This window comes from Eremothecium gossypii, chromosome VII (assembly GCF_000091025.4).
Source record: "Eremothecium gossypii ATCC 10895 chromosome VII, complete sequence".
NCBI lineage: Eukaryota > Fungi > Ascomycota > Saccharomycetes > Saccharomycetales > Saccharomycetaceae > Eremothecium > Eremothecium gossypii.
This window is the reverse complement of record NC_005788.4, coordinates 379326-405448: the sequence shown is the minus strand read 5'-3', so window position 1 is coordinate 405448 and position 26123 is coordinate 379326. Positions and strand designations below refer to the sequence as shown.

At 50.6% G+C, this 26123-nt stretch overlaps 15 protein-coding genes across 15 annotated transcripts; 5 read left to right on the top strand and 10 right to left on the bottom strand.

Annotated features, from left to right (window-relative positions):
* Positions 1 to 22: 22 nt before the first annotated feature.
* On the top strand, positions 23 to 2602 carry SEC5 (exocyst subunit SEC5; the record flags this gene model as incomplete). Its single annotated transcript, NM_211571.1, has 1 exon — positions 23 to 2602. One exon carries the CDS (start codon positions 23 to 25, stop codon positions 2600 to 2602), a length of 2580 nt encoding a protein of 859 aa, NP_986509.1.
* A 241-nt stretch (positions 2603 to 2843) lies between these two features.
* On the bottom strand, positions 2844 to 3173 carry AGOS_AGL159WA (uncharacterized protein; the record flags this gene model as incomplete). The annotated part of the gene is made up of 1 exon (NM_001355361.1): positions 2844 to 3173. One exon carries the CDS (start codon positions 3171 to 3173, stop codon positions 2844 to 2846), a length of 330 nt encoding a protein of 109 aa, NP_001342228.1.
* Positions 3174 to 3370: 197 nt separating this feature from the next.
* On the bottom strand, positions 3371 to 4723 carry TRM82 (Trm82p; the record flags this gene model as incomplete). The annotated part of the gene is made up of 1 exon (NM_211570.1): positions 3371 to 4723. The coding sequence occupies one exon, from the start codon at positions 4721 to 4723 to the stop codon at positions 3371 to 3373; it is 1353 nt and encodes a 450-aa protein (NP_986508.1).
* A 333-nt stretch (positions 4724 to 5056) lies between these two features.
* Positions 5057 to 5632, bottom strand: RMP1 (Rmp1p; the record flags this gene model as incomplete). Its single annotated transcript, NM_211569.1, has 1 exon — positions 5057 to 5632. One exon carries the CDS (start codon positions 5630 to 5632, stop codon positions 5057 to 5059), a length of 576 nt encoding a protein of 191 aa, NP_986507.1.
* A 359-nt stretch (positions 5633 to 5991) lies between these two features.
* On the top strand, positions 5992 to 8304 carry ACF2 (endo-1,3(4)-beta-glucanase; the record flags this gene model as incomplete). The annotated part of the gene is made up of 1 exon (NM_211568.1): positions 5992 to 8304. One exon carries the CDS (start codon positions 5992 to 5994, stop codon positions 8302 to 8304), a length of 2313 nt encoding a protein of 770 aa, NP_986506.1.
* Positions 8305 to 8658: 354 nt separating this feature from the next.
* Positions 8659 to 10842, top strand: SEC1 (Sec1p; the record flags this gene model as incomplete). Its single annotated transcript, NM_211567.1, has 2 exons — positions 8659 to 8689; positions 8759 to 10842. 2 exons carry the CDS (start codon positions 8659 to 8661, stop codon positions 10840 to 10842), a joined length of 2115 nt encoding a protein of 704 aa, NP_986505.1.
* A 74-nt stretch (positions 10843 to 10916) lies between these two features.
* On the bottom strand, positions 10917 to 12125 carry AGOS_AGL163W (AGL163Wp; the record flags this gene model as incomplete). Its single annotated transcript, NM_211566.1, has 1 exon — positions 10917 to 12125. One exon carries the CDS (start codon positions 12123 to 12125, stop codon positions 10917 to 10919), a length of 1209 nt encoding a protein of 402 aa, NP_986504.1.
* A 162-nt stretch (positions 12126 to 12287) lies between these two features.
* On the bottom strand, positions 12288 to 14348 carry DPH6 (diphthine--ammonia ligase; the record flags this gene model as incomplete). Its single annotated transcript, NM_211565.1, has 1 exon — positions 12288 to 14348. The coding sequence occupies one exon, from the start codon at positions 14346 to 14348 to the stop codon at positions 12288 to 12290; it is 2061 nt and encodes a 686-aa protein (NP_986503.1).
* A 291-nt stretch (positions 14349 to 14639) lies between these two features.
* PUT1 (proline dehydrogenase) lies at positions 14640 to 16031 on the bottom strand (the record flags this gene model as incomplete). The annotated part of the gene is made up of 1 exon (NM_211564.1): positions 14640 to 16031. The coding sequence occupies one exon, from the start codon at positions 16029 to 16031 to the stop codon at positions 14640 to 14642; it is 1392 nt and encodes a 463-aa protein (NP_986502.1).
* Positions 16032 to 16320: 289 nt separating this feature from the next.
* RRN5 (Rrn5p) lies at positions 16321 to 17844 on the bottom strand (the record flags this gene model as incomplete). The annotated part of the gene is made up of 1 exon (NM_211563.2): positions 16321 to 17844. One exon carries the CDS (start codon positions 17842 to 17844, stop codon positions 16321 to 16323), a length of 1524 nt encoding a protein of 507 aa, NP_986501.2.
* Positions 17845 to 18125: 281 nt separating this feature from the next.
* On the top strand, positions 18126 to 20309 carry SLS1 (Sls1p; the record flags this gene model as incomplete). The annotated part of the gene is made up of 1 exon (NM_211562.2): positions 18126 to 20309. The coding sequence occupies one exon, from the start codon at positions 18126 to 18128 to the stop codon at positions 20307 to 20309; it is 2184 nt and encodes a 727-aa protein (NP_986500.2).
* Positions 20310 to 20331: 22 nt separating this feature from the next.
* CWC15 (U2-type spliceosomal complex subunit CWC15) lies at positions 20332 to 20886 on the bottom strand (the record flags this gene model as incomplete). The annotated part of the gene is made up of 1 exon (NM_211561.1): positions 20332 to 20886. The coding sequence occupies one exon, from the start codon at positions 20884 to 20886 to the stop codon at positions 20332 to 20334; it is 555 nt and encodes a 184-aa protein (NP_986499.1).
* Positions 20887 to 21103: 217 nt separating this feature from the next.
* On the top strand, positions 21104 to 21862 carry NBP2 (adaptor protein NBP2; the record flags this gene model as incomplete). The annotated part of the gene is made up of 1 exon (NM_211560.2): positions 21104 to 21862. The coding sequence occupies one exon, from the start codon at positions 21104 to 21106 to the stop codon at positions 21860 to 21862; it is 759 nt and encodes a 252-aa protein (NP_986498.2).
* Positions 21863 to 22084: 222 nt separating this feature from the next.
* ACL4 (Acl4p) lies at positions 22085 to 23221 on the bottom strand (the record flags this gene model as incomplete). Its single annotated transcript, NM_211559.1, has 1 exon — positions 22085 to 23221. One exon carries the CDS (start codon positions 23219 to 23221, stop codon positions 22085 to 22087), a length of 1137 nt encoding a protein of 378 aa, NP_986497.1.
* Positions 23222 to 23377: 156 nt separating this feature from the next.
* Positions 23378 to 25933, bottom strand: SSY1 (Ssy1p; the record flags this gene model as incomplete). The annotated part of the gene is made up of 1 exon (NM_211558.2): positions 23378 to 25933. The coding sequence occupies one exon, from the start codon at positions 25931 to 25933 to the stop codon at positions 23378 to 23380; it is 2556 nt and encodes an 851-aa protein (NP_986496.2).
* Between the last annotated feature and the right edge of the window lie 190 nt (positions 25934 to 26123).

Here is a 26123-nt window from a genome sequence, read left to right as displayed (position 1 = left end):
GCAGGCAGGTGGCGCAGCGAATATGGTCGAGATGCTAAACCCATTTGCATTCGATAACTCGAAGCTTCTCGAGGTGTACCAGCTGAAGACGCTGAACCCAAGGTCAACATGGGAGAAGGAGACCACCAGAAACGATTCCACAGAGAACAGCGAGGCCAGCCGAAAGCAGCGGAGCTTGAGCGACATTCCGGATCCGCTACAGCCGAGCCGGTCGATGGAGGGGCTGCTTGAGCAATTGAATATTCCGCCCGAAGAGCGGCACAGGTACTACATCAACTGCAATAGCTTCAACACGAAGTTGTTCCTGCGTAATATACACAAGGATGACACTTTCAAGGAGCTAGCGGACGCGCTAGAGTCGCTCAATGTGTCTATGACTGAGGAGGGCAATGACCTGAAAAACCTTGTACAGACGAATTTTGTGCGGTATGTGCGGTGCAAGTCGAACCTGGACCAGATATACGACCAGTTTAACAAGCGGATGAGCGGGAACGAGAACTTTCTCGGCATTGATCACCTGGATGAGTCGGTCAACAACATGGTGCGCGGGACGACGATGAAGGTGATTCCACTGGTGGATCAAGCGAGTAAGGTGAAACACTACAAGTCGGCGATCCGGTACGTTCAAGATAACAAGGAGCTGTTCGACCTTCCCAAGACGCTGATAGAAAGTGTGAACAAGAAAGACTATGGAACTCTGATGTCGGAGTATAAGAACGGCTGCAAGCTATATGCCCAAACAAAGCAAAACCATGTAGTCACCAAGATCTGGAAGGAAGTTGAGACTATCATTGACCAGTATCGGAATCACACGTGGGAGCAGCTATTGGAGTCTGTGGAGAATGAAAATCAGGAGTACTTCCTTCCCTTGATCTCGAAGCTGGTTGACTTAAAGGTCGAGGAGAATCCTGTAAATTTGTGGATGACAAACAGGCTGAAAAGATTCCATACTCAGCTAAGAACTCTGTCACAAACCATGATGGAAAAGATTGTGAATGCACAGCACGATATCCTGAAGAATAATATCGCGGAGAACATCGATCTAACTTTCTATCTTAATATGGAGACGTACTCTGAAGACATGAAAAATGTTGCATCTCGCAAGTACAACTTGACGGACTCCCCCATCGTGATTGAAATGTGGCTGTTGATCCTCAAATACATAACCACGATCTCTGACCTCTGCACCAAGTTTGTAGAGTTCTGGGAGCACGTGGAAAGGTTTATGAATAACAGTTATCAGACGACGTTGCTTAATGAGAAAAGGAAAGAAAATATTATAGGCCTTGGTGACCAGACGCAGGAAGAAGCTACTATGCTTCAATTGTCAAAAACTGAGATCGCCGTTACTAGAGAAGGTGGCCAAAACTTTGTCAAACTGCTGAATCGGGCATTGTCTGATCTATTTATGTCCACCCAACAAAGCTTAGGCAAGGAGCAGGCGAAAGTTCCAGAAGGTGCATATCCCTCCCATTTCGGTTTTATACCTCCTAGATGCAACAGTTTGAGTTGTTTAAGGTATTTGCCGAAAATTGTCGACCCCATTCTGAAATTTACGACAGAACTTGCACAATTAACCATAACCGATGATTGTATCAGGATTCTACGCACTCTAGATGAAATGATACTTGACCGCTGCGTTGGAGCAATTTCATCTACAAAATTGAGAGATATGTCTAATTCCCATGAGCTGGAAGACTGGGAAGTGTTCCAGGTAGTAGGAGATGAAAAATACTGTATTACCCAGTATCCGGAAATTGTGTTGTGTTTCAACCAGTACAGTATTAGGACTATGAGGGATATATTATTTTCCTATGAGAAACTACCTGTCTTAAATGGCATATCCATCGTTAGCTATCCTTCTGACCAACTAGTGTCCGTTATAGAGCTACAGCAAATAACTTCTCTTGAATCGGTTTTAGAATCGATCTTGAAGAACGCCGCTAAGGATAAGGATAATCCTCGCAATTCGCACACTATTCTCACCTTGACCAACCTGCAGCATATCAAGGCCCACACATTCCCAGAGATCTTACAGTACTTTGATGAGGCCTTTGAATCTAACCTGAATGCCAAAAAGCTGGAAATCTTTACGCTTTTGAAAAAGATGGAGTCTTCCATCTTTGGCAATTACCTATCAGGACTGAAGATGACATTGAGGGATATACTAGAGGAGAAATTCCATGATATAAACTGGGCTACTCATAGCTCCAACTCCTTCCGAGCAGGTGATTATATTATCGAATCTCTCATGATTTTGGTGACCGTTCACAGCGAATGCTTTCAACTTGGACCGCAGTTGATACAGCGTATACTAAAAGAATCTCAGATATTTATCTCAAAGTATCTTTTTGAAGCCTTTAAGCCGTACATCGGCCACATATCATCTGATGGACTCCTACAGATCACTGTAGATTTGCAATTCTTCCAGCGAGTATTAAGAGGCCATCTCGAACATGAGACAGTAACAATATTAAATGCTTGTCTGCAGAGTTGCTTCCAAAATGACATCCCACGCATGCAGCGGTGTATCACTGAAACCGACCCCATCGTCACATCCAACTTAAACAGAACTAGCGTTCAATTTGCTTCCTTTGAGTAGTTGTCCTTAATTTTGATACAAAGCTTCTATATACGGCGAGGAAATCTATTCACATGCGGATATTGAAATAGTGCCTGGCCTCCGAATGCTTATTTTCGCGATGCGGCAACGTACTTTTCAAGCTTGGGTATGCGGGCCTTATTGAAGGGAGGCCCCTGGATGACGATGATAGCCGCGTACGAACGTAAATAGTGGCCGAATACATGTAACTCGTCTGTGGACCCCTTAGCGCAAGGGATATTTAGAATGAACTGTCGTTTGCCGCGAAAGATGTACGAGATGAGCGGCGCTCGCCGCTAATCTGACAGAAGTCGTCGATATCTGCCCGAATTTCCTTGTTAGCATCGACATATCGCCGGAAAAGCAAATCAATTTCGTACTGCAGCCTATTAGCATCATCTAGTGCGTTGTATATGTCTGGCTCGTCGCCCTCACTAAATTGTTCTTTATGCGTGAAGTTTAGAGGTTTAGAGATCGAGTCCTGCGTAGGCGGCCCGGAACTCTCAAAGCTATACTTAATGGGCGTCGAACTAATGCCTATAGGGCTGAGTTCTCTGTGCTTTTGGTCCATTGCTGCTCATGCAGTTGGGATGGAGATGGTACTAACAGGAATGCATCAAGAATTTTTACCCGGCCAAATCTGACGAAGACAACTGACACCAGGGGTATGGCTAGTCTTCCCTGCCAAGATTGTTACTTGCGTTCAAGGTAAAAAGTACTCTACAATAGCTCTATATGCTAAAAATGCTGCAACCTCAGTCGATAACGTTAAGAGTAGTGTTCCCCACGCTTTCTAAGCTGGGAAACATGGTATAATGGGTAGATGTCATCGACAGTTGTCTGTACCTCGGGTCTTTCTGATAGGTTCCGAACAATCGCTTCATCAACAGAGGAAGACGCAGCCTGCTCCTCTTCAAACTTGCCATTCTCAAGAGTAAAAATCTTAACAAAGTTCTTTCCTGGCTGTTCACGATTATCAAGTGATAATATGAGTTTGTGGTTCGCCGACGTGACTGTGGCCGAGACCACATTCAGAGGCAGCGCCAAGGTTTGTGAGAGTATCAGCTCACCGCTGGTAGCATCCCACTGTAACAGTAGCACGATTTTAGTCATCTCAGGGACAGCAACAAGGTATGGGAGGTCCTTGAAGGTCAGTAGCTTGGAGATAGAAGCTTCACGGCGGTCGGAGCCATCGTTGGCCAGGAAACGGGCTGGCGGCAAGTGTGCGTCGGTTAGGTGTGGCTCCACGATAGTGCTGTAGTCAAAGGAAGACATTAACAGGCCCTTTTGCCAGTCCCACGTGGCAATAAAGCTGTCACCGCCGGCGCTAAACAGCATGCTAGACTGCCACTCAGGCACGCAAAGGGATGAGACAAACTCCTTGTGCCCGAAGAGCCACTTATCGATCACAAAACTTTGCGGGTAGTGCGATATCTTGATGTGTTCATCACGGTCCGCGGTAATAACATAGCTCTTTTTTGTGTCAGTCACAAGAGCGATATCTGTCAGCATCGAAACGTGGCCCAATATCGGTTCCGGGTCTTTCTTCTCCGGTTCTCCCACACTATCAACAGCATATACGTCACCGAATTTATCTGCGAGAAGCAATTTTGCATCGTCATCTGCAAATGTGACTGCGTTGGGTCTCTTGGGGAAGGGCTGACGCTTGAACAATGTCAAGCAGTTGTCTTTGTGCAGCTCTATCCTAAAAAATACCGCCGCCTTGTCAGAATCCGTGCACGCCACCAACATCTTTTCATCGTGCGACAGCTGCAGACAACGGATGTATTGGTACACGGGCGGCGCGCCAGGGCCCGGCACGGGCACCTTGGGATCCTTGCCTGGCAGTGGAACCCGGCGCTGGTTCCCCGGACGTTCGATCGCTTCGCCTTCGTTTGTCTTGAGTTTCTTGGCTGCATTCTCTGCTAGTCTCCGCTGCTGCTCCTTCTCCACTTTCGCTTTAATCAGCTCTGCGCTGTCGTAGTCGTCTACCCACTCCCCCGCAAGATCTAGATGTCCATCCTCGCCGTTGGTCTTGTAGGCAAAAATAGTGTTCTTGATTACGCAGAAAAGCAGAGTACCATCATGGTTGGTCAATGTGAACTGTATCGGATGGATCATGGCGTCAATGGCAACCCAGAATCTCAATGCTTGCCGTTACATGACAGTGAGCAGAGGTGCTTCATCTCATCGCCTCTGAAAAATTTTTATGGCGCGCTTACATAATTACCATACCTTCTCGTGCGGCTTCATCCTCCCAGGTGCGCTGCTCAAAGCAAGGGGCATCCCCAGAGGGGCGCATTCCCACCCAGCCGACGCGTCACCACGTTAGTCCTGCTCCCTACCCCCGTTTTGAAGTTGTGGCCGTACGGCACCGTGAGGTTGTCGCAGACGCAAAACGGTCGGATAATGGCGTGCGCGGCGCAGCAGCCGCCCGGGAACCGCGTCCCGCCGTCAGCCGAAAATGTCGTCGATCGCAGAACGTTTGCTCTTGCTTTTCTTCTTGATTCGCTTGCCGCCAGGCAGCGCGGCTGCGCCGGGCGGCGACGCCGCCACCGCCACAGCCACCTCTTCACCGATCTCTTCAGTAGGTGCAACGTCGCACTCGCGCTCCGCCTGTGCCGCCCGCACTGGCAGTAGCCCGAGAGCCTCACGCAGCTGCCCGTACAGTGCCCAAACGCGCGCAAGCGCTGCCACCAGCACCACTCCCAGCGTCACGAATTGTCCTAGCGCAATCACGCCGTTAAACTCGTAGTACATCGCCGGCGCCTGCCGCACCGCAAACCGCCGCAACAACCCTGCCAGCGCCTCCAGATCTGCCTCTGTGCGCACCGGCTTACTAGTCACTGTAACCACCTGACTCACACTGCGCTTAAGCGAATTGAGCTGCTTCCACCATGTAGCTACGCGGTGCTGGTTCTTGTTCCTGTGATACAGGATGTGAATGACTCGCAGCTCTTGCTGTAGGCTGCGAAGCGCATTACGGATCTCCGTGCCATCCTCACCAGCGCGCAAAGCCTTGTCCGACATGCCTCACGCCTTCAGTGAATGCCCAGAGCGTGCGCGTGCACTAGCGATGAGGGATGCCTTTGGCCGTTCCAACTGCTAGCCCGGGTAACAATTTCCCAGAATATTGGAAAGCAACGTCAGCCTTTGGATTGACCAGTCCACAAACTAGAGGTATCCAAATGGAGATCTTAGGCCCCCGACCTACGGTCAGCGCGTCACCAAGGTCTAGAAGTCAGTGTAGAACGACAGAACACAAAGGTCAAGAGGCGGGCAACAAAGGTATAAAATAATAGAGTTACTGGAGTCTTGCTACGGAATCATTCCAGTTGGATTGCAACGAAGTGATCACAGGCTCTAGAGCACTAAAAACACATATAAGTATGTGGCATTGGATACCGGCGAATACAGGGCATTACAGTAGGCCAGCGATTCCGCCTCCGTACGTGCGCTATGATATGGGAAACGTTACAGCGCCTCATCGGAGGAACGAGTATGTGCCGCCCATCCCGCCCCGCAACTATGCGACCCCGCCGCCGCTGCCTCCAAGACCTAGGGACGATTTTACTAACGCTGATACCTCAACAGCTAAAAACGACATGTCGAACCTATTTTCTGCCCCTCTATCTACTGATGCCCCTCTCAGCGAGTTTAAGCGGGTGCAGCACGAAGTGAAACTACTTCCCGGTGTACATAAGGACGATAAGCCAGTGCCTACCAACAAGTTCTATGCGAACATGCTTGTAGCGGACCAAACGCTTCCGATCTGGACGCAGCCCTACTCACTCTGGTTGGACCAGGAGAAGTCTTACGTGGGAATGGCGATTTCGCAGATCAGGGCTGATCAACGTGTCTTTGACACGCACAACAAGCCTCCGCGGTTCTTCTTTGCCCCACGTGGGATTAGATCCTTTGTGTTCAGTGCCACTGAGTTCAACTCTTCAAATGCGGCGAGCTTGGACATGCGCGACTTGAAGCACTTATCTGCTCAGGCCCGGCTAGCCAAATCTGATCATGAGTATATCCAGTTTCCGCTAGTCCAGGGTATGGGGTTTGTTACCGCCATCTATTACAATCTAGTTCCAAAGCTATATTCGCCTGTGGGATTTAGGTCCATACAAGGCCAGACGTCACCACGCAGTGGGATAAACAAATACCGGGTGCAGCTACATGACAATGTTACCTGGACGCTCTATGTGTCTGTTCCACAGGGCCAGTCCCTAACATTGTCGCTACAGAATGGTGCCATCGTCGGTGACAAGGGTGTTAACGGATGTGTCTTCCAGATCGTATCCAGCACCGAAGATGCCATCGATCGTGCAGCTGGCTGCTATCCAGTTGATGGCTCCTTGACTGGATCTATCGACGGATCGAACGGTACTTACACTTTGACGTACAGCACACGCGGTTCGTCAAACGGTGGTACCACGTTGATGTATGCGTTGCCCCACCACGTGGAATATGCGACCGGCAAAACCACTGGCAAGATAAACTCCACCCTAGCCTCCACTGTGCTTGGAAACATGCAAGGTTATTTGACGAATGTTATTGAGGCCAAGGTGCCAATTGCGTCAGGCTTGAGTTTTGACCCTTTCACAACCATTCCAGACAAAATGGGCCCACAGTACTCGGATAGTGTAAAGCAAAAAATTCGCGAAGCAGCTGACAAGGAGGTCAACAACGATGTATCTAGAGAATCGGACCTTGACTCCATGTATTACTCTGGCAAAATTCTATTGAAATACGCATGGATTTTGTATGTCTGTCAGTATATTTTACATGACGGCGATAAAGTGTCAAAGCTAATGCCAAAATTGAAGGATGCCATTCAGCGCTTCATCTCTAACAGACAACAATTGCCTTTGAACTACGATACCACCTGGAACGGTATAATATCTTCTGGTACAATCTACCAAGATTTTGGTAATCCCTACTACAACGATCACCACTTCCACTATGGATACCACGTCGCTGCGGCTGCCATCTTGGCCAAGGTCGACGCCGATGCTGGCGACGGTAAATGGCTAGCTGCAAACAAGAGCTGGGTGGAAAACTTAATCAGGGACTACGCTAATCCTCACGAGGATGACAAGTACTTCCCAGTGTTCCGTTCTTTCGACTGGTTTACAGGCCACTCTTGGGCAAAGGGTGTCTTCGAGAGTGGTGACGGTAAGGACCAAGAGTCTAGCTCCGAAGATGTCAATGCTGCCTATGCCCTCAAGCTTTGGGGCCAGGTGACTAACAACAGCAAGCTAGCCGGGATCGGCGACTTGATGATCGGTATTTTGCGCACGTCTCTGAACCATTACTTCCTCTACCTAGATGACAACAGAACGATGCCTGCCGCCTTCATAAAGAACAAGGTCAGCGGGATTCTCTTCGACAACAAGGTCGACCACGCCACCTACTTCGGCGCGGAACCCCAGTACATCCACATGATCCACGCTATCCCTATCATCCCCGCGTCGTCCTTTGTCCGCTCACCTAAATTTGTCCGCGAAGAGTGGGACCAGAAATTGTCCTCGATCGTTGACGAAGTAGATGATGGCTGGAAAGGTCTCTTGATGCTCAATCTCGCCTTGACCGATCCACAGGCTTCTTACAAGTTCTTCAGTGACAACAGCTTCCAGGATAAGTACTTGGACAACGGACAGAGCAGAACCTGGTCCCTAGCGTACTCCGGTGCCTTCTTATAAACGGGTTTATTCTAAGATACCAAGACATGAATATTGTCGCACCCTCTGCCGATCTAAGTAACAGTACGTAAGTAGGTAAAAGTAGGTAAACCTTTGTGAACTTTAAATAGGCCAATAATTTAAATTAAAGTAAGTATAACCTTCAAGTTCCGAACGTCCTGCTCATTCGATCGACTACCACCGTCCATGCTCAATGATGCCAACGTTTCGACTATCATTTGCTACGTGTTTACTCTTACATGTTGACTTTGCCATTTACCGCACTAATTATGGGATGTGTCCAACGTAAAGTAGAAGTTGTACCAGACAGCAAGTAGCCGGAAAACCCACAACAGTGTGGCGGCGCAATAAGCTATGTCAGACTTAATTGAGCTGCAGAAGAACTGTATGTACTAGGCGAGGCGTCCATAGCACTCTGAGAGCATCGCGGAATGATAGACTAACGTAGAAGCAGATGTGGTGTCCTTTCTAAACAGCATCGAGACAGAACATGGAATTAAGTTTCTTGTGGTCGACCGGGTGGTCGATAGGCTGCTGGAGTGCCTCTTTGCAGAGCGCAGCGAATTGCTGAAGTATGTGACAGCAGTGGACATAATTGACTCCGAGACGCGGTCGGGGCAAGCGTCAGTAGACGTCGTGTACATGGTCAGTCCGACACGATACAACATCAACTGCATTGATGCGGACTTCAGTAACGTTCCGCCCAAGTATCGGAGGCATCACATCAGGTTTCTCCCCGGGTTAGACCAGGGGCTGGCGCAGTACCTACACTCGCGGCGGAACCTTTCGCAGTTTATGGTGTCGCTGGCGGAGATAAAGTGCGGATTCTACCCTCGCGAGCAGCAGTACTTTGAGACGATTGGGATTGATCAACCGCTACAGGTCTTTTTCAACGCTCAATGCACGGACCTGATCGAGAGAAACATACGCAGAACGGTCCACAGTCTCCTAAACATCTGTATTGTGACTGGAGAATACCCAATCGTCCGCTATTCGGAGCCGAATCCAGAAGTGTCCGCCTTAAGCCGGCCTACTCTGCTGGCGAAGAAACTCGCCGTGGAGTTTCAATATGAACTGGACAACTACGCGCGCCAGCACGAGGACTTCCCACCTGCGAATTCAAGGCCCCGGTCTATATTTATAATTGCGAGTCGTGCCCTTGACCTTTTCAGCCCTCTGGTGCATGATTTTACCTACCAGTCCATGGCTTACGATTTGGTAAATGAGGTGAACATGACAACGGACGTGTTCAGCTATGAGGCTGAGAACGAGATGGGAGAACGTGAGCAGAAGACATCCAAGCTTGCTGACCTGGTAGATCCGGACTGGCTTGAACTCAAGCATCAACATATCGCTGACGCAAGCGAATACCTGAACAGTAAGATAAATGAGATGATTGCAAAGAATCCACTTTTAGTGGACAGAAGTAAGGTGAAGACCACCACTGACTTATTAAGCGTTGTTGCGCACTTGAAGGATTTTGACGAAGAGAGAAGAAGGATAACAGTTCACAAAACTCTAATCGACCAATGCTTGGAGACATCAAAGCAGAGAAACCTGGTTGAAGCATCCGAAGTTGAGCAGGCTCTTTGTAGTTTCGGTCTCGACATCGACGGTAACAAGGTCAAGAATTTCACTGACGAGTTTGTAAACATGTTAGCAAGTACAAATGCGTCTACTACGGATAAGGTTCGTTATATCATAGAATATGCGCTTTTCCGTGGGGGATTGATCGAGCCTGACCTGGTTAAATTGTTGGCCTTCATTGGCATTGAACCTAACCACAAATTCTATAAACATTTCATGCAACTCTTCAAGAACTTTGACTTTATGGGCTTTCAATTAATAAAACCACACGTGAAGGACCCGCCATTTAAAAAGGAATGGGCACATAGCACACTGACTAACGATCCAAATATTTATCAAACTTCTAGATTTGTTCCTGCTGTTGGGAATGCCTTGTCCAGTGTCATCACCAATCCTCTTTTGCTAAGCGAAGATTCTTTCCCCTACGTCAAGGATAAGCCAATTGAATTACTGGATCCAGGTTTGCAATCAAGTTTACAGGCGACTACATCTGTAGCTTCTCTGAAAAATCCAAGACATAAGGCAGCCTGGGCCAAGACCAACTCTCAGTCAAAGATCCCGAAGCAACGCTTTTTCTATTACATTCTTGGTGGGATAACACATGTGGAGCTAAAAGCTGCTAGCACACAGTCACATATGAAGAATAAAGATGTCTTCATTGGTAGTGACTCTATACTAACGCCATTGCAATTCATGCAGGGGGTGGAAAAGCTATCTGAAAGCAGAGACCACTTAAGATTAAAAGACGATAGCACTGAGCCAGTTGAGCCGCCTAGTTTTCTGTTTAGAAGGGCTCCCAAATCATCCCCTGTCAATCAACCCCAAAGGCACCACCTACCTGAACAACCGCGGCCACAGACATCAGCGGTTTGTTCGGCCCCAACACCTTTGGAAGACGCGAAGGAAAAGGACAAGAGGCGTCACAAGTTTACTAAATTCCTGAGAAAATAAAGTGCGCCAGTTTGATATATGTAGGCTTGCTGCTCAAACCATTCAGCATATATAATAACTCCATATTTTGATACTTACAAATTGTATTTGCGAGCCATTTTCTGCATTTTCTTGAGCGCTTTTGGTGCAGGAGGTTTAAGAAGCTTCTCAATACTTGTACCATGGGGCAGCGCATGTGCTTTTGACCGTTTTGTATTTTTCTTACTTGTTTCTGGGTGCCTGTTACCAGAAGATGGCCCAGATGTCTGAGGGTTCTTTTCAGCAGCAGCAATTGACTCAACATGTTGATTGCTATTTTCTGTCATCCGCTGAACTACGTTCGATGGTTGTCCCATTGATTTTACCTGTGCGAGTGCATCGGCAGGCACAAGGACTGGAACTAGGTTCATATTGGAATACGAGTGGAAATTCATTTGCGGGTTAGAAAACTGCATATTACGCAATAGAGGGTCATTAACATCTGGAAAATGGAAGTTGGCCGGTAAGCTATTGTGACCCAAGTTGTAGTGAAAGGACGATGATGGCAAATGGTGGTAATCCGGTAACTCCAGCTGATTATCAGGTATCCGAGGCATTTTGGCATCGCTCATATCGGATTGAATGGTTGAATGACTGGTATTGACGCGCCTCTTTGCCTTGCCACCGCCAGAATTATCCGAACTTGGGCACAACTTGCGTTTTAAACTAAGTGCAGGCGACCTAGGTTTAGCTGGCAAAGAAGCAGGTGGAAGTTGCAAGCCTGCTGCAGCTGTCGATTCCACGGTAGATGCCCCATTCAAGGGGCATGGGCTTTTCTTACCCATCTTTTTCTCATACAGAAGCGTGTTGTCTGCCGACATAGCGTCATCAGAAGGCTGTGTTGGTTCGTACCGTTCAGTAGGCTCCAATATGGCACTACCAACGCCCTTTTTGTCCTCCCTTAAGTTCGCTATGCAAGCATAATCCTCTACAGAGGCAGATGAACCCTTCTGGGCCGTATGAATACCGTGGATGTGGCACGCGGCGCGCAGCTGATCATTACTCATGATCACAGAATTGAGGTAATCCATGTCAACTTTGTCAAAACGTCCCTTGGCAAAGTAGGCAGCATTCTGCCGATACCTGCGGTACTTTTGCCTCAATCTTAGCTCTATTTGGAGCCTCTTTTTTCTTGTATCATGGTCGCTGAGAGCATCAAAGGCCTTCTGTCTCAACAGTGCCAATTTATCGAATTCCTGCTCGAAATCAAAGCCTACCTGATCTAGCCTGGAAAGCAAGTTGTCGAAGCGTTCATCCGCGCCCATATCGCTTGCAATCCCAGCTTTTCAGGGTCGTTCGAAGGCGATGCAATTTTTATTTTAGCTCCCGATATGTTGCGATGAGAGGATGGGAGGAAATACCTGAGAAGGAAAAAAAGTACACTTCACAGCTGTTGATCGGTAATGAAAGGAAAAGTAAGCGCTAATCTAGTATTTAATTTGAAGTGCATAATTTCTAATCCGTGCCGTGGAATCGTAGATGGCGTTCACAGGGACGTATTCTACATTTGACGCTGTTGGAAGGGTAACTTCCGGGGATGGTACATAATATAGCGTAATCTGGCACTGAACACAGGAATCAAGAACCTTTTTTACATCGCCCTGTGTGTCCAAAAAGCCAGTCAAGTAGTGTCTGACCTGGTTTTTCGCTCTTACTGTCATCACATTTACGTCTAGGAAAGCTTCATAGTTGAGAGCCATCGACGGTAGAGTATCCGAGCATTGTTCCGGAAGCTCATCGCTGTAATCATCGTCGTCGTCCTCAACCAGCAGTCGCTGGCATGCGCTACCGCCCCATTCACAAAGAGCGCTTCTGGGAAGTGCGCTTACCCGCACTATCAACAAAGTACCTAGTGTATTATCTGGATTCGAGGAGCAGTAGGAAGACCAAACACTAGACGCAATCGGCGCCATAAAATCTTCCGCAATATAACAGCACATGAAGAGCTGATGACATGTCTCAATGGACTTTTTCAAGGTATTAAAGTGGCGCAACGCAAGGATGGCCTGAGACAGACCCTCTTGATAGGGATTTCCGGATGTCCCAGTCAATGTGTTGCACATTTCCATAGTGTTTGGTAGTAGCGCAATCTGACCGCTAATATACGCGACCTTGTTCCTATCTGTGGTATCCCACGTGGCCTGTGAATACGGGCCAATATTGCAGGGGCACCAGTATGACCTGCTCTGTACATGGAGACCCCCCTTCCCTGGGTTGAGCAGAAGGTTAGCACATGGCACAATCTTTATATCGTGTTGGATAACGACCGAAAGCTGGAGCCCAATTCCAGGCGCAAGAGATTTAGACTCAATACACGCTCTGGATGGAGGTAAGGGGCCAATTTCTTGGATCGAAAAGTAACCATTGTACGCGGTGTTTATCTCGGCAAAGGTGCCCATGTCGGCTAATAGTAAAACAGAAGACAATACTTGCGCTTTTACAACGCCATGTCTAGTTAGCGATTCGTTTAATTGATCGAATACATCCCTTGCTTGCTTTTCTAGAGGCCCTCTGCAGCGTGGCTGAATATTGCTAACATATAACAGCCCCCCCACAGTATTTTCCGATAGTGACACCCCAGTTTCAGCAGAGGAGTGTATAGAAGATGGGATGTCGCCAAATTTTGTGGGTTCCAGATCATGATAAATCTCTTCCCATTTATTTTCAAGTTTAGGTACGGGGAGATTAGCGAGATCCGCCCCGGTAGTCCCCTCTAAGTGTCGTGCAACGAATTGAATATCGAGAGCGGCAGTGCATACTCCTGAGCCGCGTTCAACTGTAGTCCGCAATCCAACTATCTCTAAGTACCCTTTTGTAAAGAAGGGGGCGTCCAATACCATTGTTTCGAATTCACCTCCCTCGCCGCATATATGTACACCGTATCTACGGTTCAGACTCAACAAGGTAGGGAATATCTCAGGAAGGCTTAGCCCCAAGTGATTCTGGTTTAGCCCTATAGCGGCAACCTTGATAATTCTTGCATCGAGTTTAGCGACTGGCGCGTCTCCGGGTTTCTTAGACATGGAGCACATTTCTCTCATGAGGTCTTCCTGATCTCGTTCCCACAGGTAGCTCAATGCAGTTAAGCCAAGCCTTGAACACACATCCTCAACCCGAGTACGCTGGTAGGACGAGAGGATTGCGCCGACACTCACAGCCTCCACGCCTAAGTTACTGTCTTTGACCCTCTTGAGAAGCAGATATAAGTCTTCGACCTCATCGCCTGCCGTTGCAAAATAGTTCAGGGCCACATTTTTTGATGTATCACGGGCAATTGCTTGTCTAAAGACGGGAAGACCTGTGCATTTCCCATAGTATGAGACAATTTCATGGCCAACAGTCTGAAACATAAAACTGTCCAGCTCTTGCACGTTCTCTTCCTTGGGATGTAGGTTTGCAAATGCTACCAACTCATGCCCATTTTTCATGCAATGGAGTATGTTGTAGCATGAATCTTTGCCTCCGGAAACCAGAGCCACAAACTTCATACTCGTGCCGTTTTGGATGTGCTCGTGTAGCCCTATATATGCATCGTGCTTCGAGCTAACAAATGCTAGCTAAGTTAGACAAACTCAAGTGCATCTCCCCACGTGACCGGAACATCTATCCTCATGCAGTTATTACCGAATGGGCTGGATGCCATGGGCGCCGGCCGTTACCAATAGGCGAGCGCCATTACATCACGTAAATCATTCATAACAGTTACATAGTGCTAAATATAGACACTCGGGATGCAATCTAAAAGGGGTCTATGACAGGCGTAGGTAAGGATTCATATATCAGCGATAGAACAATGCTCTACACACAGCCTTAACCAAAGGCCAGCCGTTGTCAGCTCTTACAGCGTCCCCATTCTCCTGGAGACGGCGATGCATGTAGTCTTTAGTTTCCTTTGGCGGCCCCCAAGGCACATACTTGATGATGTTCCTTGCGCCATGATTGTGAATGAGATCGTACGTCACGTTGTCCGCCATCCCTAGTAGTTGGCCCAATACGACGTTGCTTTTCCCCACGGATTCCCCATGGGCCTGGAGCAGCATAGTTGCTAGCATCTGAGACTGATAGTTGTGGGATGCCACAACAAGATGGCCAAAGACAGAGTGCTCGCCGTTGGCCAAGAGGTCCTGGATGACCTTGGCCATCACCTCGTTATAGTGCTCATCAGTCGCTTCCTTCGTCGGGTGGATCACGTCGCGGTTGGGCTCGGAATGGAGGTAGGCGCCCCTGACAAGCTTCAACCCCAACTTGTATCCCTCGCGCTCCGCACGCTCCGCCTGCGCGACCAAGTCGGCCGCGGCGTCGCGCAAGTAGAGCTGCCACGTGCCGATGCACGACACAATAGGAGACGAAACGGGGTTGTACTTCGCAAACATGAGGCGCTGGAGCTCGTAGACGCCCGCACACTGGACCTCGTACTTCTCCGCGTCGATCGTGGCCACAAAGAAGGGGGATTTGCGGCCGGGGTACCGTGCAAGCATCTCCTGGTTGAGCTTGTACACCTCCCCGACGATCCGGGAGAAGTTCGCGACCAGAGCGTCCCGCTTCTCCCGCCAAGCAGGGTCAGCAAAGTGCAGGAGCGTGTTCGCCGGGTCGGACACCAACGCCGAAGGCTTCAACGCCAAGTAGCCGGGCGGCACGCTGTTCACGTCCGCCGCACGCGCCAACTGTTCCTCCATGTGCGGCAGGAGTACGCCGTGCAGCGAGCGCACTGTCTCCTCCACAATGTAGTCGATGTCAATGTTTTTTGTCCCCTCCGAGTCCTCCACCGTCAACGAGAGCATCATGTTCCCCACGCCGCGCCGCGCCAGCGCGCGGCCCGTCTCGCGCACCTCCGCCATCGTGTCCCCCCCGCAGTAGAGCGCCGAGATCAGCAGCTTGGCCACCGGCGTCGGCACGTACGGGAACGCCTGCGTCACCAGCTTCAACAGCCGCGCGTTCGTCGTCACGCACCCGATCACGCCCAACGCCACGAGCTCCCGCTGAGATAGTGTCTTGAGGTGCGCGTCTGCGGCCGGCGCCACAAACCGCTCCGCCGCGCCTGCCACCACGGCCACCGTGTTTTGCTTCGTCTGCGTCTGCGACACGTACCCTCGCATGCTGCGCGCTGGCCCACGAAGCCCTGTTTGAACCCTTACGGCCTGCCGCAAAACCTGTCCGAGTCTGCTGTTCATTAGCCTCTCCAGAAGACGCTGTCCCAAACGCTTCAACGTTCCTCTTATTTTATATCTACGCCTGTCAGCAGCCACTCGGGCCTGGTTTTCCTATCACCTGGCCATGACTCGATTCTATGCCGTTTCCCCCATCGCTGACGCTACACTGGACGGAAACCCACTCCCGCACCCGCTCCCTCACACGGGCGGGATCGGAATGCCGAACGAGCGGGCGTCTAAGTCCGCGAAAACGGTATTGACACAGGAAAAAGAATAGGAATGCAGGTACGCTGTAGAAACGGACGCGGCGCTAGTCACAATATTGGTACAGGTCAACGACTGCGGATGGAACAGGGTGTGTGGGCGGCGGGACCGCGAGCACCGGCGACGGAAGAAATCGGAAAAACGGAGAATCGTTATCAGCGCCGTGCATGTGTGTGATTACAGCATGCTGATATAATCGGGACCGTTGAATGTCCACGGCGTCGGTGGCAGCGGTGTCGTGGCTGAACAGCTGAGCGTAGATAGGGTTATCGATGGAGTCGTAGGGGTCGTCGTCGATGAAGCCGTGCGGAGGAAGAGCCCTTTTGCCGAGCAGTAGGTGGAGCTTTTTTTCGAGGCTGTGGGCGAGCGGCGGGCAGGGCGGAGGGATAGCGGGGACGAGGGCGTAGGGCGCCGACTTGTGCAGCAGCATGGGGACAACAAGGGCGGCTGGGACGGCGCGGTTTTTGAAGAGCTTGCCGGCAGGGTGGTGGAGGTCGAACTTGGTGACAGTGGAGACGACGGTCTCCGGGAGGGTGGGGGCGAGATGGCCGGCGGCGCGGAGGGCGAGGAGCGCGCGCCAGACGTCGGCGGGGGCGACGAGGTGGGGGAACTCGAGGTTGCCGGTGCGGATCTCGATGTCGCCGGAGTCCCAGACGTGGGCCTCGACGAGCGGGGTGCGCGAGCGGGGTGCGGCGGCGCGCTGCGCGATTTCTGTGCGGAGGTCTTCGTGTAGCAGCGACGCGCGCGGGACGTGCTTGAGCTCCAGCAGCGGCACTACGGTGTGGAAGAGCAGGCGGCGCGTGTAGGCGCGCACAAGGCGCTCGACGAGCAGCTCGCTCTGGCGGGAGAAGGGCAGTGGCTGGCGGGCCGCGGGCTGGTACTCGCCGAGACGATGGTGGGAGTAGAGGGGGTCCCATCGCTTGTACCAGTTCTCCCAGTTTACTACGCCGTCCTCAAGGTCTGCCTCGTCCTCCAGTTTGACCACGTTCTCGGTCTCGCTGTGGATCAGCAGGCTGTACTCCTCTTCTAACTGGACGAAAAAGGGGTCCATCTCGTACGCGATGGGGAGCGCCCTCTTGGTCAAGATGCCGCCGCGCTTCTTGGTGTTCATGCGCTTGAGATCCTGTAGATTGGACTTCAGGACGTGATAGTACGCGAGTATCTCGTACTTGCTCTTGTCGGGCAGCCGCGGTGCCCATTCGTCCAGTCTGTGGATGCTGCACCGCGCCAGCCAGTGGAAAAACACCTGCTTCTCCCTCGCAGACCAGAAGGTCCCCAGCTCGCCGCTGCTGAGCAGCTGCCCGCGCACGTCGCCGCTATCGTCGCCGCTGTCGCTCTCTGCGCCGCTGTCGCTCCTCGCATCGCTGTCGTGCTCTTCATCTGTGTCCTGTAGATACCGGACCTTGCTGCTGAGGTGGACCACCGAGTCGCGGAACTCGTTCTTGTGCCAGTGTGGATCGAACACACGTTGTACTTCCTGGTTAAATATCTCGCTGTAGCGTTCCAATGGAATGCAGTTGCGCCTTTTCAGTGACCGAAGCCGCTCGTCGGCTGCTTTCCTCTTAGCCATGCCTGCGTCTTCTCTCTGAAATTGCGACCACGAGACACCTATTGAGATATCAGGTGAACGCCTAGTGTGAGTGAATGTTTGGGAACGACGGCTAGATCACCACTCAGGCCCTATCAGCTGGTGCAGCACAGCTCATCAGACGCCAACCAAGTTCACCATTTCTTTCTTTTTGCATGTATCTCGTGGGCGAAAAATTTCCTCATCTCATCTCGATGACAGTACTTGGACCCTAAAGAAGGGATATATGAGCTCTGGCAGCTGCGTAGTTCATTGCTAGAACGATGCTACTTTTCAGGAAATGTACAAGGGCATTGCCGTCCCATTATGTGCCCTTGGTGCAGCTTCAATACCTGCGTTCTCGACGCTATTACTCAGGTTCAAATGGCATTATTCATCCGCGACTTCCGTCTGATGATACGGACACTACGTTAGACACAGGTACAGACACGAGTAGTGAAGTAAAAGACAGTTCTGGCAGGTTGGAGCACAATTCTGTGCTCCCAAATCACCATTTCATCGTCCTCGACCCTGAACAAACAGGACTACTGCCTAAAAGAGGTGAAACGGGCCGCTCCTGGAGGAAGGACAGGGAACATGGTTCGCGCAGGAACTTGAAGACCAGAGATGACCTGTCTGAGAAACCAGCCAAGAAACAGGATAAAGAGAAGGTGACCGCGCGCGACCTCTTAGACGCCCTTGAGTGGAGCGGAGAGAAGATGCTGCGGGAAGAAAAGCGGTCAACCTCGGATGAAGAAACCATAGGGGTAATTAATAACATGCGCCCGGACCAGGCGGCGCTACAGATGTCGCCTGAGAGATTTGAACAGTTGCGGAAGGCGCTGGCCAAGTCGTTCAGCTACACGCAGCTGAGACTGTATGCTTCCAAGCTGTACGGACTCAAGAAAACCAATGAGACGAAAAAGGCTTTTGTAACAAAGGTTATGCAAGAATGTTGGAAGTGCAAGGTGGACAAGACTATCTCCAAGAAGCAAGATCTCATTATCAAACGTACCATCGACCTCAGCCAAAAGGACATGTACTTACTGCTGATGACCGATGGTGGCCGGATTCTCCAGAACATGGCGCGCACTGGAGCGTCGATAGCTGCTGCGTTCACGGAAAACAAGCTCATTATACATGCGTCCAAGTCGCTTGCTACATACATTGAGGCGTCCATTGCCAGTATACTGAACAGCATCCAATCTAGTCGTTTGTCCCTGTACGAGTTCGCAAAAGAACACACAGCCGTGCAGGACTCCAGAAGTCCACAATACTCTCCTGAACAACTGTTGGCAATGGTCTGCCGGGAGTGCTCGGTTCATCAGGAAAAGTACCCCGAGGTACCTGGTTTGGTAGCTCTATCTGCTCTCAGTCAGGAGAAACTGGCGGCGGCCAGGCAGCTACTTCTCTGGGCATTTGACTACAAGCCCGAGGTAACTACAGACACAATATTCTGCGGTTTGGAAGATAACCAAATCACATATGCCAAGTACCCTGTGAGCGACCCAGAGTGGTTCAACTGGCTGGAGCGCAAAACCAAGTGGTTCCGGCTGCAGCAGGTGGAACACAGGCTGTCGCCGGATATGTCAGGCGCCGCGCCAGCCCCTGTGCCTGTGGTCCCGGAGAATGTGCTAAACCAGGTCTATGACTTCTGCATGAGGCAGAGCACTGGCAATGTTGCGGAGATACAGAATCATGCCGCCGAGGCCAAGGTTCTGCGCGTCAGTCTTGGGCAGGTACTCACAGACGAATCTGGTCAGCGTCAGATGTTCCAACCACAAGCGCCCTATATGAACCAAAAGCTGCTGCAGCTCCCGCTCTATTACCCTCTCGAATCAGAGCACGACTACTACTCCGTCGACCAGCATGACTACTTCCTGCAACTGCGATATGCACCGGTGCTGTCAGCCACGGGCTTCCGCTATAACCTGCCGCCCCTAGAGCTCTGGTTTACTCTCGGCGAGAATAATAGAGTGGAGCCCCACACCGTTCGCTGCATTAACCGTCTCGCGGAGCGCTCCGTCATGCTCCAGCTGCCCGGCTCTCCGGTGGACTGCCGCGTCACGCTGGAGCGGGTGTCCGAAATGGTCCCCCCGGGCGACGATGCGTCCCACGAATGGCTCCTCACGCACCAGCCTGCCCTGCAGCAATACCTGGACCGCGTCACGCCCACCCTAGACCGCCACCTGCGCGCCCGCATGCAGAACGTCGCACTTCCAGACCCCATCCACCTGAACGTCGCGCTCCCGGGCAGTCCGCCGTCCCCAATCCCTTACCGGTTTGTGTCCATGGCCCACCATCGCGTGCTCTCGCTCCGCTACCTGGACAAGTATCGTGTCCAGTTATCCACCGTCAGCGGCGGCCCCGCAGGCGGCAAGCATTCTGAGCTCGACGTGCTCCCCGACGCCGTCCCCGACCGCGCCGCTTTCGCGCAGCTCATCGCAGACGTCTCTAAACTTCTGTAGCCCTGTAAATAATCCATACATACTACTTTGTCAGTCGCCGCAGGAAGTCCTGGTGGTACTCGCTCTGTGTCACGTCGTTCCTGTACGCCCGGCCCTCCGCCTGCTCCCGCCGCCGCTTCTGCCGTCCGAACACCGCTCCCGCGCGCCACCCGCCGCCACCCGCGCCCTTCTCGCCCGTCTTCGCGCCCGTCTTCGCGCCCGTCTTCGCGCCCGTCTTGCTCGCCCGCAGCGCCTCCAGCTCCCGCCGCAGCTCCTCGGGGTTGTCTACGTCGTCTTCGTCGTCCGCGTCGCTGCTGTCCTCCGCGGAACTCGCCTCATCGCCGTCCCCGGAGCCCGCGCTGCGCCCCTCACCCGCCAGTTCGTCCGTCCCCTCATTACAGTCCACAGTCCTCGTCTCAGCGCCGGCCCTTTCGCGCTCCTCGTCCTCCGCCGTGGCCCCGCCTTCCCGTCGCCGCTTGACCGTCCGGTGCCCAGGCAGCAGTCGCGCATGTTTAACGCCTGTCGGTACATATTCTCCCGCCACCCCGCTCTTAGTACCACTCCTGGCTTCTAGCTGAGGCCTATGCGACGTTGTCATCTGATCAGCACTTCACTCCTCTAGATGGTGGATAATCTCATCGTGGTGGATTAGTCTCAAGTAGCCCCCTACCCAAATTTTTACATAGACAACTAAACGCCACACTTACTGCTTCTTAGCAACCATATTTAGAGAAGAAAGCGAGCTCTTGTCGGCCCTGGCGTCCTGATATCACGAGCTTTGGAGTGTCAGACGTGCTGTGGCAGGTTTGTTGACGATGGCGAAGCGGGAGGATCTCAGTACAGAGAATATCAGCAGCGCCTCAAGTGACGAAGAGTTCAATACAGTGGGGTATATCTCGATTAAAGATTATGCATACGACGAGTCCAATCCACTACACTACGGGTACTTTGATGAGTCTAGCTGTGCAGGCGCCGGGCTGCCACACGACGACTCGGACGAGGGCGACGAGTACGGGGGTGGCGAAGGAGGATACTACAGCTACTATTACTACGGCCGCGGTCTGGGGCCGCGCGGACGGAGTGAGGAGGAGGACGCGGTAGAGAAGCGGCAGAGCATTGTGATGCCGGGTGAGTACGTGGTGAACAAGCACGCTGTGGCCTTGTACGACTTTGTGCCGGAAAACGACAACGAGCTGGAGCTTCAGGAGGGCAGCATCGTGTACATCAGCTACAAGCACGGGCAGGGGTGGCTAGTGGCCGAGGACAGCGCGCGGACGAGGACGGGGCTTGTGCCCGAGGAGTATGTGTCGATTTTGGAGGATGAGGACGAGCCTGGTGTGGTAGCGGGCGGGCGCGCAGACGACGAACAGGCCCGGCCCTTCTATTTGACGCAGATGTTGACTCAGAGCATGAAGGCGGCAGCGGCACGACAGTCCGCTGCGGAGGACGAGTGGGAAGACATTGAAGGGGACGAGGATGAGGCGGAGAGCGCGCAGGGAGACGAGGCGGGCGGGGCGGGCGGGAGCGAAGTAGATACCGTGCGGCAGTCTATGAGCGACAAGTTAGCCCTATGACGCACGCCCTGTGTGCTGCCACTTCTGATTCTGTGCCAAGTGATAGACTTTCCCTGGATGCCGTATGAGTGAAGCTATGGAATGTTTTGTTAGTCATCATTTACAAGTAGGCTGGCAAAGTGTAAAGTTATTATATATGTAGATTAAATGAAGTCTACTTATCATTGTTTTGTTAACAATACTTAATGATCCGTATTGCTCATGCAGCAGTGCAGATGTGTCTTACTCCAGGGACTCCAGCACGGCCTCGTCTTCCTCGAGCACTTCCTCCCCACGCTTCAGCTTGATTAGATCTGAGATTTCCACCGGGCCTCCGAGCTCCCCCAGCAGGTCGACAGTGCCTTGTACCAGCTCGCGTGCAACTTCATCGTCTGCGTCTGCATTTTCACCCAACTTCAGGACAAAGCTCAGGGCCACACGCGCATCTTGGACATAATCCTGGATTGCTGCCTCGTTGAGATCGAGCGCCAAATCCTTAAAGTGCTCATTGACCTCGTAGATGTTTTCTGTCGTTATTTCCGCAGCAGGGTTGTTCGCCTTGAAAAGTTCTAGCTTTGCTACCATGTAATTTGTGAAGCCCTCCAAGTAGTACCCTTCCATATTGTCCTCGTCGATGTCCTTCACGGTGCCTATAGTTTGGAGAGCAAGTTCATATAGACCAAGCTCAATGCACATTTTGCCCAGAGCCAATAGGGGCTGTATGAGCTCAACGTACTCTGCATGGCTGCGTAGCTGATTCTGGTTAAGGCCCGCTTTGAGTGCCTCTTCTAACTGACTCTTTTTTTGCTGGAAAAGCTCCCATGACTTTTGAAAGGCCTCTGCAGCCTCTGCAAACCGCGTCTGGGATATCCTGATCGATCCCAGCATTGACCAAGCTTCTGGCGAGTTTTCATTTGAGATCACCATCGCCTTGGAAATCAGTTGCTCGCATTGTTCCTCCGCATCTGGTTCCATGCACAAGTCGGTCATCCAGATTTCGATCATAGTCAGTAAACCACCGATAACCTTATCAACATCAGCCTGCTGCAATGCTGCTCCGGCTTTGTTGACCATGTTGTCTATTCCGATCATGAGCGTATTAAGGCCATGCTGACCGCCTACAACTTGGCCCAGGGTAAAGAATTTACCACAACCACCGATCTTGCCCTCAGGATCCAATGCACAGGCTTGCTCCAAAAGAGGATATGCCTTATCCAGCTGTCCATCCTCCATATATGCATCGGAATAGGCCTCTAGCAATCCAACAACCTCTGTTTCCTCCTTCCGAAGCAACTTTTTGTAAGGTTTTAAAATCTTGAGCGCGCTTTTAGGATCGTTGACAGAGAGGGCATCCCTCGCTTGCCGAATAGCGTCTTCCATGGGAGTCACAAAATTTCTAGATAACCTATTAACCGACAAGTGGTATCCTCTAGCAATTATGACAGCAATGAGCTTCGCCGACCTAGCACACTACCTGAACGAAGCTCATCGCAGAATTTTCAAAATTACAAGAACGTAAGCGGTGATAGCAAAAACTTATAATAACCACGTGATCACATACTTAAAACGTTCCCACAAACTGCCAGAATATTGACGATGTTCATCCCATATCATTCTATCCATTTCGCGCCTGCCAGTATCCATATCTAACTGTTCGAGACTCTGGATCTTAGACGCGCCGAACAATTTGTATGCGAAATATGATGTTATAAAGAATATTAGTCCTCCATAAGATGAGAGGAATGATCTCGTGGACCAGAATCCGTGAAGGAAATTCGTGAACCCCATAAAGATGACTACAAGGCCGGAACCAATTAGGCCATAAAATGATAGAAATGGCTGCATGGGTGATCTATATGGATATGTCGGGTCATCTCTTGAAATAATATCTGGTCTTCGCTTTAATGCATAGTAGAACCGTAGAAATGAAACGTTTAATCCTAGCCATATTATTGCATTTGTGCCGCTTGCTATGCTGCTGAGGGTTTGAAAGTTCGCCATCGATGATTCAGCAACAGATATATAGGCGATGATGCCAAATGATCCTGAAAACAAGATTGCAATCCATGGTACACCATAGCTTGTGCATGTTTGGAACAGTTTCGGAGCCTTCTGTTGTGTCGCCATTGAATATAGCGTCCTGCTCGACGCGAAAAGAGAGGAAGATGCCGCGCTAATGCCAAAGAAAACCAGAACTCCATTAAAGGCAGAGGCAAGAGAGCAGAGACCGAAGCTCTGTAGGGCCAAGATCCATGGGCTCCTATTGCCGTTTTCCATGTTGTGCAACTGCATAATATCCTGTTCCATGCAGCTATAATCTCGCTGCCACTGTAAACCGGGCGTATTTCTGTACACAACAGTTGGTACATCCACGCCATATCTCAACAGTCTCGGGTCGCCACTATACATGTTTAAGCCAACAAACGTGATAGAAAGAATGTATAATGTTACAATCTTAGTAAAAGCACGTTTCGTAGCAGAGGGCAAAGTCTTCCGAGGATTGATAGCCTCCCCACTAGCTACGAAAGCCATCTCTACTCCGTTAAATGAGTACGTCGATATTAATACCACTAGTATAATGGCTAAAAACCGTCCCCTAGCCCCTCCAATTCCATTAAGGCTGCCCTGGCCTGTATCATGAAGATCAAACGTCGGTCGAAATAAACCGTATGTTAATTCTGTTTCTGAACTTGAACTATTCCAGAATCTGAAACCTATTGCGCCGCTCTTGCCATCTACTCCCCGCACATTCAAGAAAAGCATTAGTATCATCGCCAGGATTGTGATTAGGACTTTCACGAAGGCAGATATATAATTGACTTCGGCAAAAAGCCGGACATCTAGCAAGTTTACCGCAGTAGCATATAACCAGAATACGGTGACCAGTCCAGCAGTGGAGATTCGTGTCGCCACCACCTTTTCGTAGTAACTTAACATAAAAATGCTGGCTATGATTTGACTTGGAAATGTGACAGTAAACGAAAGCCAGTAAGACCAGCCCAATGCAAAGCCGAATGCATCTTCAACAAATCTGGATGCCAAGCCAGAGAAACCAGAAGAAATTGGTATTAATGTGGACAATTCTGTAAAGGATAACATTGTCGCCAAACAGACTGTGCCACAGATAGAGAAACCAAGCAACGTTCCAAAAGGGCCTGCAACAGCGAAGGCATTTCCTGATGTCAAGAATAGGCCTACACCTATTGATGCACCAATGGCTATCATTTGAAGGTGCCTCACTTTCAACTTCCTCTGTATATGATACCGATCTGGCTTCCTTAATGACTCACATAGCGGGTTGTTAATCAAATATATTAAAGCATTCCGTAAACATCCTCGGCTAGTAGGGTGGTGAATTCCATTCGGTAGCAGTTCTTTTCTGTGAGACTCATATATGTTTGACTTATTAGATGACTCATCTATAGCACGCTGCCCGTTTTTTTCCAAATCTATCACTTGTGTGCTAGCGGATATTCCACCATTTGTGTTCACCAAATCACTCTCGGTGGGTTGTCGCAACATGCGGCCTTTTACAGAACTCTTAAAAAAATGGCGAAGACCAAAGGTGCCAGGCCGCACTGGCACAAGTTCTTCCTCCCCCCGGGCATAGTTCTCATGTAACTCTTCCCCAGTTAACACACGTATAGGCTGTTTGTTGATAGACTTCAGCAATTTTTCTGCCTTTTCGCGAAAGGAGTACTCTGAAGCGACTTTCTGTGAATACGTCAAGAAATCAATATCATCCCTTCTGGCATCTGCGTCTGTATTCAGCTCATTCAAGCCAACTTTGGTATTATAGCGCTTTGTCAAGTAAAATCTATCATTTTTGATGCGCTCTTGGAATTCCTCGTATCCACAGACCATATCTTCCATTAGAATGTCTTCCAGGATCCTCATTTCCACTTGAGAAGTCCTTTCGGCAGCCGCCGAGCCGCTCTCAACTCCAGTTGCATGTAGATCGCTTTCTCCTGTTCTCCAGGCATCTTCTTCTTCGTCCTTATCGGTATTGTTTGTAGAAATTAGGCCGCTGCTGCCATGTGTCGTTTCATAGTTGTTCTTCTCTGGAAACAGTCCAATGCGAGGACCTGTCATGTTGCTAGGCTATAACACAACGGCACAAAGCGGGCCTGCCAGAGAAGTTATAGATAGTACTATACTATGGTAAATGGCCGGAGGGTGGAGATCGTATGGTTCCATGGCTATAAGTTCATGTTGTTGTTTTGAGGCAATCAACCGATCTTTAGTCCAAGCCAGCCTCAGCTCACTGAGCCGGAATGGTCAC